Source organism: Salvia miltiorrhiza, chromosome 8, assembly GCF_028751815.1.
Source record: "Salvia miltiorrhiza cultivar Shanhuang (shh) chromosome 8, IMPLAD_Smil_shh, whole genome shotgun sequence".
NCBI classification, from domain to species: Eukaryota; Viridiplantae; Streptophyta; class Magnoliopsida; order Lamiales; family Lamiaceae; genus Salvia; species Salvia miltiorrhiza.
This window is the reverse complement of record NC_080394.1, coordinates 37375781-37398918: the sequence shown is the minus strand read 5'-3', so window position 1 is coordinate 37398918 and position 23138 is coordinate 37375781. Positions and strand designations below refer to the sequence as shown.

The following is a 23138-nucleotide window of genomic DNA, read 5'->3' as shown; positions in this document are numbered from 1 at the left end:
TTTGTCCACATGTCACCATTTTATTGGTGATAAATTTAATTTAAATAGTAGTATGATATTTATATATAGTATGATATTTATATATATATATATATATAAATATTTATATAACTTTTTTTTCTCTATAAATAGGCTAGACATTTGTAATATTTTTTCACACTTCAAAATCCTCTCTTCTCCCATTTTTATCAATTTCTCAATGGACCCAAGAAATTTCTTCTCAAATTCTCCAAATATGATGAACTCTCAAAATTATTCTCAAGATTATTATCCTAATCTTGATAATATTCATATCCAAGATTTTGAAAACAATTCCAACCCCCAGTTTCCAAATAATCTCACTCATGAAAATGTCCAACCTACAGACACAAACAATTCAGGTGGTCCAAAAGAATGGACAGATCAAGAAGACTTGGCGCTAATGTATGCTTGGTGTAACGCTAGCTCGAATCCAATTGTTGGCACTAATCAAAATGGTGGTACGTTTTGGAAACAAATTTCAGAAATGTATGAAGAAGCTCGAGCCGACCACTCCCGGTTAATGGGCGAAAAAAGAAGCATTGAATCGCTGAGAAATCGTTACAAGAGGCTGAATACAAACGTAACCAAGTGGGTGGCTGTCTACAAAGAAGCATATGATCGAAAAAGTAGTGGCATGTCTGATGCAGACGTTGAGAAGGAAGCTCAAAAACTTCATGGGAAAAGTAAGTTTACACACCTAGAGGTTTTTGAAAAATTCATGCGTCATCATCCAAAGTGGGAACTGAAATTGGGTGTTGTACGTCATCGTACTCGTGCAGTTGAGTATGATGATGATGTTGGTGTTGAAGATGATCGTGGCAGCTCAAAAAAATCTAGAACCACCGAAGAACCTGAAGATCCAAACGACTCCACCTCAGAAACTCATGTTAGTGAAACTTCAACAATTCGTCGCCCTGCAGGTAGAGAAAAGGCGAAAGAAAAAAGGAAAGGAAAAGCCACTGTGTCACAACATTCAGCTATCCCTGATGAATACACTGCCGAACTTCAAGCAATGAGAATCACACGTGAGAAAGAAGTGGAAGCAATTAATAGGATGGGTGATATGAGGATGCAATCAAATTTGATGGTGTCAAAAATGAATATACTCAACACTTTGATGGGTAAAAGCAACTTGTCTCCTGAAGAAGAATCTCTAAAATATCGTCTTATGGCAGAACTGTTCCCATGATAATCTTAGTTATGATGGTTGTAATTTGTTGTGTGATTTTATTTCATGTAATTCCAGTATTAACTAATTCAGCAATTAGTGTGAGTTCAGTTTATGTAATTTGAGTATTATGTAATTCCAGTATTATGCAATTCCTTGCATGTGACCTACTTTATTAATTGGGGATTGCAGAGATAAGGTCTCATGCATGCCACCTGCATGATAAGACAATTGTGTGCAGAGATAAAGTAGTGTGCATGTGATTCGCAGGGTAAAAGACAATTTGTGCAGAGATAAAGTAGTGTGCATGTGATTCGCAGGGTAAAAGACAATTTGTGCAGAGATAATGTGACATGCATGATAGTGTGAGGATGCATAGCTTTACTTTTTAATCTATTTATACATTTCAATTACATCAATACAACCAACACTTCCAAAATGTCGTCAAATAACAACTTTGATGATAGTTCAAGTTCAACCTTTGATCCTTTCGACTTCACCGAATTTGATGAATGGCATGAACGCCTTACATTACGAAATCGAACACTTGACTCCATGATAGAGGATGTTGCTTTCAGCATTCCAACTCTATCCCTACAACCTACAAACCACACAAATAGAGCCCGACGACGATTCATTGAACGACAACGTGAGAAGGGCCATGAAGGTGTGTTCGAGCAATACTTTTCTGACGAACCGATCTACACTCCAGAAGTTTTTCGAACCAGATTTCGCATGCGAAAGCCATTATTCGAACGGATAATGAGCAAACTCGTTGCTACCGACCAATTTTTTCAACAAAATCGTGATGCGGCTGGTCGTTTAGGTATGTCTTCGATTCAAAAATGTACTGCAGCTATGAGAGTCTTGGCATACGGGACCGGAGCAGATTTGCATGACGAATACCTCCGAATGAGTGCACAAACCATAAGACGATCAGTTGAAAAATTCGTTGAAGGTGTAATTAACAACTTCGGAGATGAATACCTCAGAAAGCCAAATGAAGAAGACCTATCATATTTGCTGCATGTCGGTGAACAACGAGGTTTTCCAGGTATGTTGGGCAGTATTGATTGCATGCATTGGGAATGGAAAAATTGCCCTACTGCATGGGCAGGGCAATATGCAGGAAGAAATGGTAAGGCGACAATCATTTTGGAAGCAGTTGCATCTCAAGATTTATGGATCTGGCATGCATTTTTTGGAACTCCGGGTTCCAGAAATGATATCAACGTGCTTGAACAATCTCCTGTGTTCAAGGACATCTTGGAAGGTCGAGCACCGGAAGTTAGTTATGTTGTAAATGGTCACGAGAAGAATATGGGATATTATCTTACTGATGGCATATATCCCCAATGGGCAGTATTTGTCAAATCTATTAATGGTCCACAGATTAGGAAGCACCAACTGTTTGCCCAACATCAAGAGGCTGCTCGAAAAGATGTTGAAAGGGCATTTGGTGTTTTACAGGCTCGTTTCCATTTTATCAAAAGACCATGTCTTATGTGGGATCGTGATATGATGGGAAAAGTGATGTTAGCTTGCATCATTATGCACAATATGATAGTGGAAGATGAGAGGCACACTTACCTTAATTATTGTGATCCTGCAGAATTTATGGAAGCTAGAAGATTTAGTAATCAGAGTGGAGATGTGGAAGAAAATGAAGATCCAAATTTTGAGTTCTCTACAGAACGGATTGCAAGTCTCTCTAGCTATATGAGAAATAGATCACAAGTTCGTAACAGAGAAGCTCACAATGCTTTAAAAAATGACTTGATCGAGCATATTTGGCAGAAGTTTGGCCGTGAAAATTGAATGTATAATTTTTCTGTGTCTGTTAGTATCAACAGTTTGTTTGTAATATTGCAATGCTATTATTGTAATTTATATTTTTAATTTAGTTTGTGTAATTTTTGTATTGCCTTTTAATTTCATAGTTATTACTCGATTTTTAGTTTTAAAATTTTTATAATTTCTTGTTTTAATCATAATTTTATATATTATTTTTAACAAAAATAATTATTAATGATTAAAAATTATAATAAAAATAATTATAGATAACATTGTGGTTGGGTGGTTGGATGGTCATGGATAAATCATTCAAAATAGATGTGGTTGGGTTGGATGAAAATTGATGATGTGGAAGAGAGAGAAATTAATTAAATATTAAAGAGGTTGGATGGTTGGGTGGTTGGAATGGTTGCTGTTATTTATGGTCTAACAATCTCTATAACTTGCACTTCTACAAGCACTCTGGTCTGTTTCTCATTTTTTGCCTCTGTAACATGATTTCATTTTATCATTGCTGGAAAAAATATGTCTATAAATATGACCTGTGAAATTTTATAAGTGTTCTTTTACGATTTGAGGGTGTTTTAAATAATTTGGCCTAATTTGGCTTCATTTCCCATTAATTATTTTACAAGATTTCCTGGATTTGTTAATGTTCAGATGATTTAATGTTACCATTTAAACTAAGGTTGATACTAAAACATACTGCTCTGAAAAGAGTAATACTTTTTAGGTTCTAAGAATAAAATTTAAAGAGTTGATTTTAAATTTAAGATAATGAAGTTAATGTTTAGTATGTTTTCCATTCATTTTCTTGGGTGGTGTGGTTCTTAAATATTTGAAATTGAAATGAAAAGCACTAAAATGTGCTCATATGTGGGTTAGTAAGCAGTAACATTTGATGTTTAGAATGAAGAAATAGAACTTTCATTAGTAATTTTATGTTTTCATACCTTGATTGAGGGATAAATAAAGGCTATTCATCTAATGAAACCCCAAGTATGTTAAACTTCATTCAAGGCTTTTTTTTTTATCTTAACATATAATGAAGATTGTGGATCCTCTCCCCCCCCCCCCCCAAAAAAAATGATTTGAGTGGTTTTCATCTTATTAGTTGTATGAATTCACTGTAGTTTATTTGAAAGTATTAAGTTTATGATGTATATATTTGTTGATTATGAATTACTTTATATTGTTGGACTGATTATTCGCTGCAATGATATGCCCAAATTATCTAAACTAATATTTGCTACCTATTGTTTTTGTATCTTATAAACGATGAATGCAGACAATTAATTGATATTGATTTAAATGGATCTCCAATAACTAGAGTGTCAAAGCCCTATGTAGAAAGACCACAAGAATTAACCAGATGCATGGCATGGCGTATCTCTGCCATGTGTAAGCAGATTCATAACCAAGTACAGAGAAGGTTTAGTCATTTCCCGTCCGTACATTTATTTATTTTTGTTTTGATTTTCAGGGCATGAGATTTATGCTTATTGATTTTTTAGGTCTCGATGCTACACCAAGGAAGAAGGCAACATCTACCTCTACTTAAAGTTGATAACATATTTGCCCGTACTTATCTTGATTGCGATCTTGGGAGTGACAGAGGCAATTCAATTTTTGGGATTTTCGTTTTAACATTTTTATCCAAATAATTGTTAAATTTTGTTGCTTCTTCTCACAAGTATTTTGATACATATGGATCAAAGACCCAGTTCTTCCTCTCGATATTGAATACTCGATTTCTCTCTCTGCTATGATTGGCATGAAGCAAGAGAAACAAGTTATTGATGTTTTGATTTTTGGGTTCCATTATTTTTATTTATTTTATGAATTATTCTTTGATTGTTCAGATAAATCGTGACACCTCAATTTTCTATTGTAATTATGAATTTTTCTTTCTGACCTTTTTGTTTCTATTTATAGTTGGATAGCAACAATGTAGCATATTTTGACGCTCCACATTGCTACTAAAGTTATAAAAGGTAAGTATATTTCAAGTATTTTCTTACTTATTGACTATATATATATATTATATGTTATGTAGTGGCTTTGAGAGTTTATGTAGGATCTCATTATTGAAATAGTTCAATATGATTTTGAATATAGAATTAAGTGCTAAGTGATGATGAGATTCATGTGGTTCTTGCTATAGAATTATAGAACTTTTTATTTCAAATTTTCGATGTGTAGAACCAAATGGATAAAGTAATAGGTGCTCTAATGTTATAGAATTAATAGATTTTTAAATCATTCTTTCAGTTGTATATTTTATTAATTTTTTTTTCTACTTTATGAATTTAGGATTGTTTTTTTTAAGAAATGAATTTACGGTTATTGATATATGTATTTCTTGATGCTATTGAGATTATTTTGAATTATGATTGAAAACAATTTTAAGACAATTTATTTTTCACTCACAGTTGAATTAGTTTGTGATCTTGGTGACTTTGTTTATGGTCTCCCCCTATATTGTACAATCATTTTATGTAGGTAAGATCTATGCAAAAGGATAGATATAAATGGTTATAGGAATGCAGAAGAAAATACATTGGAGAAACTTGAAGATGAGAGTTGAAGCATATGGAAAAAGAGATAAAACCATGATTTACTACATGTTGAGTAATTTAAGAAATGAGTTACATAAGAATATTACTTTTTGTTCAGATTGTGTTTACATTGTAATATGCTCACTTTGCATAGAGGTTATGGGCACAACTTTAAAATATATATATAGCAGATGGAAAAAGAGATAAAGCCATGATTTTTGAATTTTGATACATAACAAATACTCATTTCCATGTATACTTATTTTTTAATATTGATAAATTTATATTTTATACTCTTCACCAATTAAAAAGAATTAAGTGGTATTAAACTATTGAATATACAAAGTTGATTAATTATATATTTTGAGATTTAGGATCTTTATTATATATTTTGTTTATATTTAATATTTATATTTGTTTTTAAAATCTTTTTAAAATTTTTATTAAAATGTTATTCAATTTTGATGTTCGTCGCGCATCGCGCGGGTGGATGTACTAGTTTGGAAAATAATCGAGTTACGTTGTTTAAGTGTGATTGGTATGAAGGCAAGTCGGTGCAAAATGACAAATACAATTATACAAGTATGAACTTATTAAAACCATGGAAGACCAAAGAACCATATGTGTTGGGAACCAAAGCAGAACAAGTTTATTATGTTAATGACATCAAAACTAGACAATGATTAGAAATGTGTTATCCTAGCACAAGCGCACAATATGCGGAATGTGGTTGAGAATAAGGAGGACGAGTATATAGTGATTAATGAGTCTTATCAGCAAAATGAATCACATTCTACAGTCGACATGATTCAGCATCCTATTGATTTTGTTGAATGGTGTCGAATTGATGTCTCGGGATCGACTATGTCCACAAAAATAATAACACCAAGAACAGAGCATCCTTAAGAAGAAGAAGGAGAAGAAGAACAATAAGAAGATGGCGTTGAGGAGGAGAAAGAGGATAAGAAGTCCGAATAAAATAGCAAAGACGATTTGTGATGATTTCTAATTCTATTTTAATATATTTCTTGTTATAAGAATTATTTAATTTGTAATTTTTGAATTTTATCAGGTATTACTCATTGGGTTTGATACGAGTATAGCTAGTAAAGTCACTTTTTAATTGAGTTTAGGGCGAGGATATGCAGAAATCTTATAACGACGTAGACTTTGAAAAGTTCTTAATGAATGATTACTCGAAGCGTGGTCTTAATAAACAAATCCTGCTACATTAAACAAGTCTGAATCTTATTTCATAATAAGTGTGATTACGTCTTCTAAGCAATAATCTTCGAAAAATTGTGAACCAAAGTGTGATATTAGCATCAATCCATTGCAGATGCTTTTTTTTTTGTTATAAATGTGATCACGTTTAACCTGCAGTAGTTTGGTTGAAGAATATAATACAAACTAATTCATATTAAAATATAAACTAATTCGTATAATATCATCACATTTGTTTATATTTATAATATCATTGATTTTTGTGACATATAGTGACAATACATCTCACCATCAATTAAATTTGTCATATGTATTTTTTTGTGACTAGTGAAACGATTGTCACAACTTAACAAAGAAATTTAGTGAATGATTCTAATTTTAATGCCTACATTTTACGGCTGCCACAATAAAAGAGAACTTTGTAATTTTTCAATATCAATATCGGTTAGAAAGATTTGACTAATTAATAGAATTTTACTTTCCATATCTAATCAAATCAAATCTTTGACCATTTAAAAATCCATCCTAAAAATCTAACATAAACGTTAATTAAAACAATTCTGTTATCAATTACGCACTTGTGAAATTCGTAACATCATTAATTATAATTCGTGACTACATTAAAAAAATTTCAGGTTACAATATTACTTTCAGTTCGAGCGTAAATTAAATTCGCAAAGTATTAAATATAATTCGTAAAAAAGTACTTTCAATTCGTAATATAGAATAAAATTTTCTATGTTACATGAAAATATAATTCATAACAAAAGTACTTCCAATTTGTAACGATGCCCGAAATATATGATTCTAAGGGCACGATTCAGAAAAAAAAAATGTTGTTTTAGATGAGAAAATAATATTTATTCGTCTGTGAATTCATCTTTCTGAATATACCAAAAAAATCTAGTATTTTAGTTTTATGAATCAAACATGAAAAATCTAAACACTACAAAAAAACATATCGGACACCGACGGAATTACCGACGGAAAATAATCCGTTGGTAATCACCGACGGAACAACGACGGAATTTCGACGAAGATATTTTCCAAATTTTACCGACGGAATAGCGACGGAATTATTAGCGACGGAAAATAATCCGTCGTTAAATATTATTCATTATTTTTCATTTATTTTATTATCATTTTTTAAATTTACCGACGGAAATAGCGACGGAATTATTAGCGACGGCAAAATAATCTGTCGTTAAATATTATTTATTATTTTTCGTTCATTTTTTATCATTTTTTTTAAATTTACCGACGGAATTATTCCATCGCTAAATATGATTTATTTATTTATTTATTTATTTTTTAAATCTATATTTTTATTATTTTTCGTAAAAAAATAGCGACGGAAAATATTCCGTCGCTAAATATAATTTATTTATTTATTTTAATTTTTAAATTTTTTTTGTTATTTTTATTTTTTTAAAAATATTATTAATTTTTTTTAATTAATATTCTAATTTATTCTTATTTTTAAATTATTGAGAATATTTTAAATTTATTGTTATTTTCAACAATAATATATATATTTTTTAACTAACTATAATATTAATATTTTTTTATTTTAAATTCGATCGTATATTTAGCGTCATTCTTTCGTCGGCACCACAAGTCTTAGATATGACTTCAGCATATTCTAAGGTCATGAATAAATGATATTGTATATTAAAATAGAGTTTAAATGAATTAATAGGTGATAGTTATATCAATAATACACGTGTTCTGTACTGGTGACCACTCAAAAAGAACTTCAAGGTTAAGCTCTCTTGAATTAGAGCACAACTAAGATGGGTGACCCACTGGGAAGTTCGTCTTAACGTATGCAATTAAGTTCAAAATACATTAGAAATACCAAAATACTTGTGGAGAATAAAGCTAGATTGATATTAAAAAAAAAATTATTTTTTTTATTATTTTTCGAAAAAAAATAGCGACGGAATTTCCGTCGCTATTGACTGACGACGTCTTCGTCGTCGTTTTTCCGCCGACGGTCGCACCGTCGTTATTTCCGTCGGTAACTTAGCGACGGACTTAAATTCCGTCGGTATTCGATTTAGCGACCGGTTTTACAGCGACAGACGGCCTCCGTCGGCCTTCCGTCGGTGATTGAAAATAGCGACGGAAAATTGGGGATTAGCGACGGAAAATTCCGTCGCTAATCGCCCAGTTTCTTGTAGTGAAATTTCCTAATTAATGGACGCAAATCTTGGAACTGAATGGTTGGAGACGGAAAGGTCAAACTTTCAATTCCTATTATATCCTTCATGAAAAAACGTATGAATTGTGAGTATAAGTGTTACGAATTTCGTCAAGTGAGCATAATCTAAACTGGACCATTAATTCACTCTAGATCTATAGTCAATTATTGTTCTTATTTTAAACACTTAAAATTATTTTCATGGTATGTATATATATCCTCCAAATCTAATAGTCCCTCCGTCCCATAAAAACACGCATAGTATGAGACGACACTGATTTTAAAAAATCCTGTAAAATGTAGTGTGAGTGGAGAAAGGATCACATGCATATTGATTGTGATGTTTAGTGAAATAATTATCACTATAAATAGACTATGTGTGTTTTTATGGAATGGAGGGAATATGTAATTTGAACGAGATTAATCATACAACGTACAAAAGAATTGACACTATTTACTTTTCTTTGATGGCCGAGTGACATTATTTCTATATTAATAACCTATTCTTATACTACTAGTTCATGCGAATTGAAGGCCAAGGAGTACAACACAAACAAGGTAAATAAATTGATGAATCAAGCGAATTTACAGTATTCTACTCGATATTTGTCGAAGAATTGTGAGCATATCATAGTTCATCATTTGCAGATTCTGACGAAGTAGCCAAATCGTTGCATCGAGGCGACGTGATCAAGCTCTCGAACCATATCTCATCGGCGGTGACGGTGTTCGTTTCGTTGTTGCGGTGCCACGACCAGTGGGCGTGGGTGTTGTTCAACACCCTCAGCCGCCCATGCCCGAAGCTTGGCTCGCGATATATTGAGATTGAAGGGCTAGGGTTCTCGAACCTTCATGACATCAAAATAAACAATAAATTAAATTATTAATTAATGTTCATTTCTCAAACCAAAGTTTGTAGATGAAATTGAAGGGCACTTACGTCGTTGCGAGTCCTTCTCTGTTTCCTCCATCACCAATAGTGACATGAACTGGACCACACTGATCAGCCTTGTTATCATAAACCCTAGTCTGAAAATCAAGTTAATTGCTAAGTTTAGCTCTAACATCCACATAACATATATATAGTAGAATATTAATACTCCTTCGTCCACGAAATTTATGCCACATTGCTTTTGGCACGAGTTTTAATAAAATGTGAGTGAAGTTGGTGTGAACCTTACTATTAAAAATGAACGTGACATATTTTTTGTGGACGAACGAAAAAGAAAATTGTAGCATAAATTTCGTGAGAGAAGGGAGTAATATATACTCACAAATCTTTCGTATGCGTGAACGTGCCCAGCAAAGACCACATCGACTCGCGCCTTGTACAAAATATCTTCCATGGCTACCCTCATAGTTTCGGCCTCACCTTTATGGGCAGAATTGGTATTGTACCAGGGCGCGTGGATCAAGGCAAAGATCCAAGGGGTTTTGGCCCTATCGACGCTTGCCAAGTCAGCCAGAAGCCACGCGTACTGATCCGAGTCAGCATCAAAGTCGGTGTAGGAGGCAAGCATGAGGACGTGGGCCCCTGCGACGTCAAAGGAATAGTACAAGTTGGATTGGGAGTTGGCCTCTTGGTAAGGCATGAGCCATCTAGCGTTGTAGGCTTTGAAGCCGTGAGGGTATATGATGGGGAATGTTTCGATCTCGTGGTTTCCTGCCGTGACCATCCACGGCCTACCACTCGCGTACGGCTCCACCAGCCTCCCGAATGAGTCCCACAGCGGCTGCTGGGTGTCCGCGTAAGACAAGTCTCCCGGTACGAGGAATACGTCGTAGTCCCTACTGCCCAAGTGGGCTAAGGTTGATTCTGTCCATTCTGTTTGCCCCAGGTCACCTGTCCAATTAATATTACCACACACATCTATTCATTCCTCCCAAAACATATAGTATAAGAAAATTAATAAAATAAAAATCTCTTTATTCTCTCCCTTCTCTTCCATCTAAGAATAAAATAAAAATATATTTTTAGCAAGTTTTCCACTCACAATAAAGTGAGATATTTACTTCATTCACAACACATTCAACTATTTTATTAAAATCTATATCATTTAAAAATGAATGCTTTTTACAAAATTTAAGAATCTACCAATTTTTTTGTTTATGGAAACTAAAATTTTATAAATACTAAAAATAATTGTATACCCTAACTTAGGGTTGTATACAAATCAAATAATTTTGTTCGATTTGGTATTCGTGTTCGAATTTTGATATTCATATTCGAAAATTTACGAATCGAATCCAAATACAAATAATATTTTTTATTCGATTAGTTACCAAATACAAATTGAAAATTTTGATATTTGATTCGATATTCGTAAGTATTAGATTCGATTAAATATTTATAATATATATATATATATGCAATATTTTATTTATAACTATCTAATCTAATTATAATTGCATAGAGATAATTAATTAATGAAAGAAATGTATAACAACAACCAACCTAAACCTTATTATTAAATAGATAAGCTAATAAATTATAATTAAATGAATTAAACAAAAAACAAAAATGATTAAAACTAAATCTTAATATCTCTAAGCCCTAAATTCAAGAGCAAGCGCCCACCTTTCTTTCACTTTTATGTCTTTAGGTTGAATATAAAATCTTACATTGTTTAGAATATTATTTAAGATATTTTTTTTATAAAATTTTGAATTGAATCGAATATTCGAATCAAATACGAATCGTTCGAATATTAATTCGAATCGAATACGAATCAGATTTATTATTCGAAAGGTATTGATTCAAATCTTGAATAATTTCATGAATACAAATCGAATACAATGATATTCGCTTCGATTCGATTCGTCCTAAGTGAGTATAATGAGCACTGACTAATTAATAATGGAATGTCACGTTAAAGCCCGAGAATTGAAGGAGAAAAAGAAAAAACTAAAACATTAATCCAAATCGTTACGCAATGGCTTCACTGAGACTAACTTCCAATGAATCCAAATCGTGACGCAACAAACTAAAAAGAAGCACTATATGGCTTACCGGCAACGGCAAATTCAACGGGGAAGGCCGACGGCGGTGTGCGGAAACTGAACTCCTGGCCTCCGCCGCCGCATCTGTAGTAATAGGTGGTGCTGGGCTCCAACGGACCAATCTTGACGTGGTGAATCTCTCCCGACCTGTAGAAGAAGTATTGGTACGACGTAGTTTCCTCGCCGGAGGAGGCGGCGCTGTATTCTCCGGGCGCTTTCCCGTATTCTACGACGGATTGAGATTTTTCATCGGTTATCCACGAAACCCTCATGTAATCCTTCCCTGCCAATGAAATGTGTACCTGATTTTTTTCGAAGATTACCAAAAGAGAAAAAAGAAATAAAATTATACGAAGTTACATACAAAAATTACAAGTAAATGTGTAGGAAAATAAATAAATAACAAATTAACCTGTTGGGGGGCGGATTCAGTCCCATTGTGTTGCCTGAAAATGAGAGGGCGGGGAGGCGGACGGGTGTATTCCGGTGAAACCGATGGTGCGAAAAGCAAGAAGAAAAAGAGGAGCAACATGATATGATCTTTAATTTTCAGTCCCAACAATTGTCAGTTAACTTGATGTAGTTATTAGTTAGTAAGGAGGGATGTATATACTGGTGAACAATAAGATGCTTAGTTAGGAGAATTGAAGAATAAATATCTGAAGGAATAATAAATTAAGAGTACGACGAGTAAGATAGCGTAAGGAAACCTAAGTTGGACAATCTATGGATATACATGCTTACAAAAATCACCACGTAAAAAACATGTATTTTGCATATTGTCCTTGTCAATTAGTTTAGACTCACATGAATTTTATTCCGAATTCAACAAAATTAGGGGGTGTATTCGTTGTGGATTTCCACAGACTTTAAAAAGTCCATGGAATTTAAATTCCATGGAATTCACATAGATTCCAGACGACTTTCAAAGAATTCGTGGTTGGATTTCACCCCGATTTTCACTGATTTTCGAAGAATCTATTATATAATAGGATTAAGCCTTAACCTATGTGGCATATCTAAAATCTCACCATTTCAAAATTTACCATATATAATCTTCATCATTTATTAATTAATTAACTATTACATTCTATATAAAGATTCATTAATCATAATAAATATAATTAATAATATATATATATAATAATAATAATAATATTAACATTACATATAATCTAAATTAATAAATTTTATTATTTATTTTTTCTAGATAAAAATTAGATTTACATGTTTGATAAGAAAAAAATTATAATCTATATACGATAAATTATTTTAATTGAATGTTAGTGATTAGATGTATATTTGTTATTAATTTTATATTTCTCAATAGCGTACATATTATATGTATATATTGCAATATATTATATTGTATGAATATATATATATATATATATATATATATATAATATTTATATTCTTATTTTTCAATAAAATTAATTTTGAATTGAGACATGCACGTATATGTAAATTATAAACGGGTCCGGTCATTGATTTACATGTTTGCATAATAAGGCACAAATTATAAAATGTTTCCATACATTTTATTTATATAGGGAAGAAAAATATATTTTCCATTTCTGCAAACTTTATTTGTTTCTGTTCGTCCATTACTACTACTACAACAACAACAACAACAACAACAACAACAACAACAACAACAATAATAATAATAATAATAATAATAATAATAATAATAATAATAATAATAATAATAATAATAATATCTATTCTATAATACGATTAGGCCTTAGGCTACGTGGCAGGCCTCAAATTCTTTCTTTTCAATCTCAATCTCCAATGTGGCATTTGAGAATCCAATCTATATATTCTCATTCTCACTTTTAAAACAAAAGTCAGGCCTCCATCTTCCTCACGCCTCCCTTTTCCTCACCCCATCGCCGCCATCCCTGAATCAGGTCGGCGTCGTCTCCCCCTTCACTGTCTCTCTCTTCTCTCAATCATTTTCTCTCTCTGAAGTCGATTGCACACTCAAATTGAGCCCTAATTCCCCCCTTAAACTACCCGCCTCTCTCTCCCTCTAAATTCAGGCGTCGCCGCCGTCCTAAGGGCGGCGTTGCTCCGCCTCATCTCTGACTCCCTCTTCCATTCCTTAATTAGTTCGATTATGTTTCCACTTCTTAAACCCATGAGAATTCTCCTTTCGAAGCAATTAATATAAGAGCCCTAAGATTTCTTTTTCCTATAACCAGTTGTCGTTCCTTATTCTAGACTCCGGCGAAATAGTCGTCGCTGAGCTTGCGGTTCGTCCGCCGCCGAGTCACCGCTGAGTTGAGCTGCCAGAGCAGAGCTACCAGAGCAGAGATGCCAGAGCTAGCCAGAGCAGAGATGCCAGAGCCAAAGCTAACCAGAGCAGAGTTGCCAGAGCAGAGCTTCCAGAGCAAAGCTGCCAGAGCCAGAGCTAACCAGAGCAGAGGGCCAGAGCCAAGTTGCCAGAGCAGAGCTGCCAGAGCCAAGTCGCCAGATCCAGAGTCAGAGCTAAGTCGTTAGAGTCAGAGCCAGAGCCAAATCGCCAGATCCAGAGTCAGAGCTAAGCTATTGGAGCCAGAGCGCGGAGCCACATGCCAGAGACAATTCGCAGAAGGCGGAGCTACTTAGCAGAGCGGAGCCAAAGAGTAAAAGTTTGCCCCAAGGAAGGAAATCCAGAGCTACTGGACAGAGCGGGATGATGAGGACAGAATCCGGCTTTGTAATTAGGGGACAACGACCTGACAAGTTATAATCTAATAATAGCCTTAATTAGCTTAATGGCGAGCATGCGGAATAGATGACCAAACGAATTTACAACTTTACCCCGACTGTAATGCCTATAAATACCTACGATGATGAAATAAAGCACACCCTCTCTCTTTTACTGCTTTAAGAACTCTTCTTTTTCCTTTCTCTCTAGAGTTTGAACTAATAAAATTACATATATAAATAAAATATCTAAATTGTTAGAGTTATGTTTGTTAGATAGTTGACAATTGGAGTCATGGTTGAATATAATTTCATATTTGATGATGCTCTCTCAAACTCTAGATGAGATGATGCTCAAAACTCCAGACGAGATGATGCTCTTTCAAGTTTTAGACGAGATGATTCTCTTTCAAGTTTCAGACAAGATGATGCTCAGACGTTAGAGATGATCTATCAAGTCTGCGACGAGATGATGCCCACAACTTGGTTGGTCTTAAAACTCCAAATGATACGATGTTCGATAAATCAGTTATGGTCTTTTAAATATCAGGCGAGATTATTTTCATAATTAGTTATGCTTTTAGAAGTTCGGAATTATATGATACTCACAATTCAATTATGATTTTTCAAACTCCATATAAAATTATGGTCAAAAGGCAAAATAAAAAAAATTGAACAAAATTAATAAATCTTGTAACAACAAATGCAACAAATCAATCCGCCATCATACCTATGTCAAATTTATATGTATTTCTACTCTTTTTTTTTTTCTTACTCGTTAACTTTTTATAAAATTTCATATGAAAACTAATGGGTATTTTTATGATCTCAACAAAATTAATAATATAATTGCTAAAAGTTGTTGAGATTAATATAATTTAAAATGTATTACTAATTTAATTTAATTTAATTAATTATATAAATAATTTACATAAAAAATTATTTTATATAATTATCATAAGAATAACATAAAATATATAAATTACAAGAAAATATGTACCCGTCGAATTTCGACGGGTAATACACTAGTTTAGGAGATAATTCTGGAATTGAAATCCATGATGCCAACGCCCGCTGAGTCCCAGCACCGCTGGAAACCCAGCGACCGCTGGGAATCCAGCGAGCGCTGGAAACCAAAAAGGCATCATGGAAACCCAGTGTTGAGCAATGCATTGGGCACCAAAACGGCACAACAGCTGAGAGGTGAGGGGTGCGCCGGGGCGGTCCCGGAGGAGTCGGGGAGAGGAGAGATGGTGCGGCGCTCACACTGCGCTGGGGGACTGTGGGCCTGCGGCGGCGGCAGCGGCAACGGCGTGGCGAGAGACACGGAGCGCGTAGAGAGAGAGAGAGGCATAGAATTCAGACTCGCTCGAATCCAGCATATGCTGGAATCCAGCATATGCTGGACTTCAGCATATGCTGGACTCTCTCAACGGTGGCTGAGTTCCAGCGCTCACTGGCTTCTTGGCCGCGGGCGCTGGAACTCAGCGCTCGCTTAAAATTTCATGGATTTCAATTCTCGTGGTTCTTGGCCGGATTTCGTCGTGTGTATTTTTTGGATGAAATCCATGAAAGTCATTCCAGATTTTAAGTCAATGGAATAACGAATACACCTAGATTTGTATGGATTTTAAAAAGTCTGAAACGAATACACCCAGATTTATATGGACTTTTAAAAGTCTTAAACGAATACACCCAGATTTCTGCAGACTTTTAAAAGTCTGGAACGAATACACCCAGACTTTTAAAATCCATAGAAATCTATTAAAATCCACAACGAATACACCCCCCTTAGATTATAAGTGTCGTTATGTTCCTGAAATCATCATAAATTAATAATAATTAAAATGAATAAATACATAAACAAATAAGTTAATAATTCTTTTCGGCACAGTTATTTAGGAGAGAAATAATGTAGGGCAAAGTGTGTAAAGCTATATTTATTGTAGTGAAAATTGATTATCCAAAAAAAAAAGGTTAAGTCAAATGAAACAATAACTAAAAAAAAGGAAAACAACAGAGATGAAGTATTATTAAGCTATCAAAAGTCTCGTATTCGTTTCCTATTACTTAGGGCCACTTCATTTTCTTTTGAGATGGCAAAATTGTATTTATACATAAAACTACACAGACAGAAGAGGACATGAAACACATATAACAAAACAAAAGATATTGATTCGTCGAATATTGACATACAAATTTTAGTGTTTCTTTCCAACATGTAATAAATATCTAGAATTGATGAAAAAAAATCCCCTTACTTATCACAGAAAATTACGAAAATGAATGTTTGGTTTTGGATTATTTACCCCAGTTCCACTTAATTCATTACTTAAATCATTATGGTGTATATATATAGTTTACTGTCTCCACAGATGCCGATATTATTAGTTTTGGAGAGAGCCCATCAGCCACGAGCTACCTCTATACATACATGGATAGAAGTATTCTCTACTGTCTACAACATCATATGTTCATAAACAATGGATGCTACACAAATTAAATGTATCAAGTATATTAATCCCTTCGCCGAGTTTAATATATATATATATATAAATTAATTTACTGCACAAATATAACACGTCGAGTTAGTGCTAATACCTTGACATGGCAACATCATGAGGGCGTCATGCTCGCGGTCCCTGCCAAGAGATGGAAGTATGAGATATAATTAAATACTCTTATATTATTTTTCATTGTTAATCAAACTTTACAAAAAAATAAATATAAATATTTTATAAAATGTTACTTTAAGATAAAGAGGTTTAGAGTTTAATTTAACTCAATAACTCCCAAAAAACAAAAACTCAGGTTCGTTCGAATATACAAATTAACCAAACCCCTCTGCACTGATGTACCCAATTTCTCAAATTATAGCCAACTTAAAAAGTTATGATTTTTCAACGATAAATCAACAAATTCGCTGTATAGTATTTGATATTGAGTGACCTCATCCTCATTAATAACTTGGCCGTGATTCATACTAAGTTGCGTCGACATCTTTATCCAAAATAATACGTTTCATACCAGGCCAGCATGCTTTTCTGCTATGAAGTTGAATTTAAAACATAGTACAACATAGTACCCCGTTCGTCACACGAATCTTGACACGTTTGGTTTCGGCACGAAAATTAAGAAATTGTAGATTAGTGTTTTAAGTGTGTAGATAATAAAATATAAAAGTGAAAAAGTATGATAAAGAATGTAATATTTTTGGACTAATTATTATATTTGGAAATGTGTCAAGATTCGTGGGACGATCCAAAAAGGAATATGTGTGAAGATTCGTGGGACGGGGGAAGTAATAATAATAATAAATAATATATATATATATATATATATATAGGGGCGCGCTCCAGTGAGACCCCTTATTGTTCGTGTAACATGAGTACAATGCATAAGACAATAATACTAATGAACAAGACGTATATCTAACGAATAAGATGTATATACTGGTGAAAAATAAAATTTAAAAAATTGGTAATGAATAAGACATATATACTGATGAACAATGCAGTATATATTGATGAACAATGCAGTATATACTGATGAATAACAAAATTTAAAATATTTTGCTCCATCCAGGATTCGAACCCTGTGAAAAAAAAAATTTCTTCAAATACAATATCAGCCATAGAATTGATAAAAGTATATCACGATCCAACTTTAGTGGAGGAGAAGCATATTTTAAATTGGTTAGTGAAATTTTGAGAAGAGGAATCAGCGCCGCATATTCGTGGAATGTACCATAATCGGAGCGCATGACAGATGTCAGATCGATGACGTTGTAACACTCCAAATTACTCTTAAGTCTTAACTCGCTATCAATCAACCCTCTAAACCTTCGAATTCAATTTTTAATAAACGACAACTATAACTTGGACATTTCGTGCCGACCTCCAATTCTCTCTAAAACTAAATAAATTAAACAATTAATTATACTTCTTAAATAGGGAGCGAATTAACGTGGTCGTCGGCAATTAACCGGCATGTTCATTCATTGGAGTTCGGACTTTTAACACTAATCTAATAATATCATCTTCAATTTTATGGTCTAATTATAAGCTTAGTGCGCAATGGATACATTTAATTCCTTAAAATGATCAACATAAAATCCTATATTACAAATATTTTAAGTAATTTTGATGTAAGTGTGAAATAATTCCGTCCCATATAATTAGAATGATATATCTTTATATGGCAAATATATAGTACCATGTTTCATAATTTGAGAGTAATTTAGACAATTGTAGAGGATAATAAAGTCCGGATCTAGAAGCTAGAATTATTTTCTGTACAGTAAGAAGTAGCTAGTATACTTCAATACAATTAAATAATGCAAACTTAATCTAAATAAAAATCAAGTTGAAACCCACAATCTATATTAGTAATATTACTATCATAATATGATTAATGATAGCTATAGATAGACTTCACATATAATTCCTATTTTATACTTTAAATACAGCTAGTTTCTTAACGACTTTCTGAACTTTAAAACTATGCGAAATGGAATATGCATGAGATTATTCCGTGCAGAACAAAACTGGACCATCAAAACTCTAAATAATATAGGCAAAGAGAAGACTATATTACTTACGGCAAAATTTAATGTAATCTCTTATTTTATGTTTCGTAGACAATGCCTTGCTTGATGTTCCCAATTCAAGTTCTCCGGTGCCATGTATTTAATTTACTTTGTTTTTGATATAACAGAAATAACTTTTAATTGACCTAAAAGTTTTGTGTTTGTTTGTTTTTGTTTTTGTTTTTGTTTATTGTTTTTTTTTTTTTTTTTTTGTTAGGGCGAATTAATAGATTTTTATCCAAATGCATCAAATATTTACTTTGCTTTTTTTCTTGATTTGAAAAGAGTAAATAACCCTTTGAATGTATTTTCATATCATTTTGATTTTTTTAAAGGGGCTAAATGTATCTCACTAAAGAGGTGCATGGATTGTAGCTAGAGCGGGCGTGCCAACTCGATCCGACGGGTCAGCCTGGTCCACCCGTATTTTGGGTTGGGCTGGGCTTTATAAAATAGAGGCCCGAAAAATTTCGGGCGTAAAAAACCAGCCCAATCAGCCCACCAAGCTGATCAGGCTTTGAGGCTAAAAAGCCCGCTTATTTATTCTTTTCTAATTTTATTTTTTAAGTTTTGGATATGTTATTTCATCTACTTTACCTCTTAATTTCCCCCTAAAATTATTTAGTCATTCCAATTCCAAAGCATGTGACCACCAAAGAAAAGAAATGGGTGCACGAATGTCACCAAGTTGATGAAGCAGGGCAAATTCATACTTGGGTTAGCTTAAGCAATATTCATTTTCGGTTTGTCCCGCGAAACTTGAGCACTTTCCTTATATTGCAAAAGTTTTTTCTTTATTCACTACAAAAAAATCGCTGATTACCGACGGCGAAATGCCGTCGGTACAAAAAGACGGCCGCCGGTAAATAGTGTTACCGGCGGCGATAACGGCGGCAAAGTACCGCCGCTAAACGGTTCGTCGGCAACAACAATAACGGCGGCGATCATACGCCGTCGGCAGTTAACGGCGGCGATGCCGCCGTTAATGTCGCCGTTAAACGGCGGAGCCTAGCCGGAGAATTAGCGGCGGCAGTCGTCGCCGCTAGTTACCGAAGGCGATTTTGCCGTCGGTAGAGAGCCACCGGAGTCCGGCAGACCCTGCCGGAAACCTAGCGACGGCGATTACCGCCGCTAGTTAGCGGCGGCAAAACGCCGTCGGTAACAGGCTACCGCAGTCCGGTGGGTCTTTGCCGGAGGATGGCCGGGTATTTACCGAGGGCGAAACGCCGTCGGTAACTACCGATGGCGAAATGCCCACGGTAATGTTTTTAATTTTATTTTTTTATGTTACCGACGGCGAAATGCCCACGGTAATGTTTTTAATTTTATTTTTTTATTTTATTTTATTTATTTTATTTTATTTATTTATTTATTTATTTATTTAATTAATTGTATATTGTATATCCACAATTTATTTCCGTATTTATACGGTATTGCATACTCTAGACGAACTTCCCAGTCGGCGACCCGACTTCCCAGTGGGTCACCCATCTTGCTTGTGCTCTGTGTCAAGCACGCTTAACTTTGAAATTCTTTTCGAGTGGTCAACAGTACAGACTGATATATCTACATCTATTAATTCATATAAATGCTATATACTCACTCATATAATTATAATCTTTGAATATGTGGAGATAATACCTGAAATATGTTGTTAATTAGTGATCGAGTTCGTTTCGGTCCTTATTTTTATCGTCGGTAAAATATTTAATTATTAATTAATTAATTAATTAATTAATAATTTTTTTTTTAACATTAATACACCAAAAGTGTTTTAATTTGGTTATTATAATGTGATTTGAATTTATTTGTTTATGTTAAATGCAATTATCATCATCATTGCCATAAATATATAAAACATATATAGTTTTAATAATTAAAGCACTTGAAATATATAGTTCAATAAAACATAAATTTGAAAAGAAAGTGCAAATGTAATTTTGTTTGAAAACATAAATATAAGTCTAGCATGGTAATAAAAGACAGAAAGTTCTAAGCATCATCATCATCATCATCATCGGCATCAGGGTGTGGAGGTGGCTGAGCATTATACATCCTCATAAACGCCTCCAATTGAGCCATGCGGTCCTGCATCTGTTGGCGTTGTGCTTGCTCTGCCGCCATGCGCTCCTCCATCTGTTGGCGTTGTGCTTGCTCTGCCGCCAATCGCTCCTCCAGCATGGTGATCCGTGTCTCATAAAGCTGCTGAGACACCGCAGAACTGCCCGTGCTGCGGATAGACCCCCTACTAGCCTGACTCTGCCCGGCACTCCCGACGCCGTAGATCCGTGACCTATCCGGATGCACCACCTCCAAATACACCTCATCTAGCCGTGACTCTAGTCCTGTGGCAGCGGCCAGTCGATGAACTCGGCCTAATTCATACATAACAATGCATAATTGTTAGAAAATAAATACATTCACTAAATATTTGAATAAACTTAAACACTTACGTCAATTCTTGCATCTCTCTCCGACGTATAACTTCCGTCGGCGTACATGTGGAGGCGGAGGAAGGTGGCATAGTTCGGTGCATCCTGGGGAGTATCAGGATCCAAGCTCTGTAGATGCATTTATATAATATAAATAAGTTATATTAGTCAATATATTAATTTAATTTATATACTTAATTATTTGTTAATTACATACCATATACTGCTGCAGGATACGAGTCGACTGGGACCCGCCCACGTGCCTACTGATCTCTGTACCCTCCCCATCGGGCTCGGACATCCGGTTGGCACGTGCTCGATCTGAAACAGCCTCAACCTCGGGAGTATGCCAGTAATCCCGAAGTCCAGTCCAAAATCGGGAGTCATCCAGATAGGTCTAGACATCTCTCTCCCTTGGCGGGTACACTGCTTGAGGTCTGCCTTGTAGTCGCTCATCATGTCGGAGTACCTTTTGCGGGCGTTTTTCACCCACATTTTCCTCACGTCACGCTCATCAGCGGGCTGCCACAGAAACTCTTTCTGTTGAAAGAAAGAGAATTAATTTAATATCAAACATTTTAACAATTTAATATGATATATTTATATGTATTATAAATTTAATTGTACCTGTAATTCATCAAAAAATTTATCCTTCATCGCCGGGGGCGTCAACTTCCATGTGTACCCGCCTGGGTTATCAAACATCTTAAATGTGCGCGTGCAAGCTTTGGACAAGCCAGTGGGCTCCAACAAAACACTGTGTACAAGTAATTTTATCACTTAATCATGGTGTACGAGAAACAGTAATTTAAACTAAAATACTTACCCAGTCGTAGGATGCCTCTTAAATACCGTCCTCCCATCAGGTGCCTTAACCTCTCTCTCTCTGATAGAGGCAGCTGTAGGGCCCCTAGGCCTTCTAGCCCGTGAACTACTAGAAGCCTGGGGAGTCTCGGGAGTCCCAGAAATATGCGTCCCAGACCCATCAGATGTATCTGCTGTAGCTTCTGGCGCATTAACGCCAGATCGCCTCCCAAATCCCAAGAAGCCTTGAGAGGTAGACATGATGCCTGTTGCATACAATGAAATTAACAAATATATAGCGAAACATAACATTAACAGTAACTAACAAACATAACAAATTTGCAATCAAATTCAACAAAAATGTGCATTTACATTTATTCATAAGCATCACTACTATCATCATCACTATCGTTAGATGTCAACGGGGGATCATCGTCTTCTACTTCATCGTCATCTTCAATCTCAACGACTCCACCGAGGGGATGAAGGAGAAGTGGTTGTTCAATGCTTACACTTGTGTGAGTAGGCATAATAGTAACCACTTCTTCTTGAAATGGTTGATCTAATGTTGATGTAGATGCTGCAGTAGACACTTCAACCTTTGATCTTGCGTTGACTTTGCATGCTGACCACTAATTTTTCTTTGATT

General features: G+C 34.5%; 4 protein-coding genes across 4 annotated transcripts; 2 read left to right on the top strand and 2 right to left on the bottom strand.

The window, feature by feature from the left end:
- Positions 1-199: 199 nt before the first annotated feature.
- Positions 200-1210, top strand: LOC130998426 (glutathione S-transferase T3-like). Its single transcript, XM_057923840.1, has one exon. The coding sequence runs from the start codon at positions 200-202 to the stop codon at positions 1208-1210; it is 1011 nt and encodes a 336-aa protein (XP_057779823.1).
- A 425-nt stretch (positions 1211-1635) lies between these two features.
- LOC130996602 (uncharacterized) lies at positions 1636-3007 on the top strand. The gene has a single exon (XM_057921899.1). It carries the CDS (start codon positions 1745-1747, stop codon positions 3005-3007), a length of 1263 nt encoding a protein of 420 aa, XP_057777882.1. The 5' UTR covers positions 1636-1744.
- Positions 3008-9350: 6343 nt separating this feature from the next.
- Positions 9351-12662, bottom strand: LOC130996600 (purple acid phosphatase 22-like). The gene is made up of 5 exons (XM_057921898.1): positions 12381-12662; positions 11979-12270; positions 10243-10811; positions 9909-9997; positions 9351-9816 (listed from the first exon to the last, which is right to left on the bottom strand). The coding sequence occupies exons 1-5, from the start codon at positions 12498-12500 to the stop codon at positions 9597-9599; spliced, it is 1290 nt and encodes a 429-aa protein (XP_057777881.1). The 5' UTR covers positions 12501-12662; the 3' UTR covers positions 9351-9596.
- Positions 12663-15927: 3265 nt separating this feature from the next.
- On the bottom strand, positions 15928-22737 carry LOC130998425 (uncharacterized). Its single transcript, XM_057923839.1, has 3 exons — positions 22313-22737; positions 21923-22225; positions 15928-16050 (listed from the first exon to the last, which is right to left on the bottom strand). Exons 1-3 carry the CDS (start codon positions 22388-22390, stop codon positions 15928-15930), a joined length of 504 nt encoding a protein of 167 aa, XP_057779822.1. The 5' UTR covers positions 22391-22737.
- Positions 22738-23138: the final 401 nt, after the last annotated feature.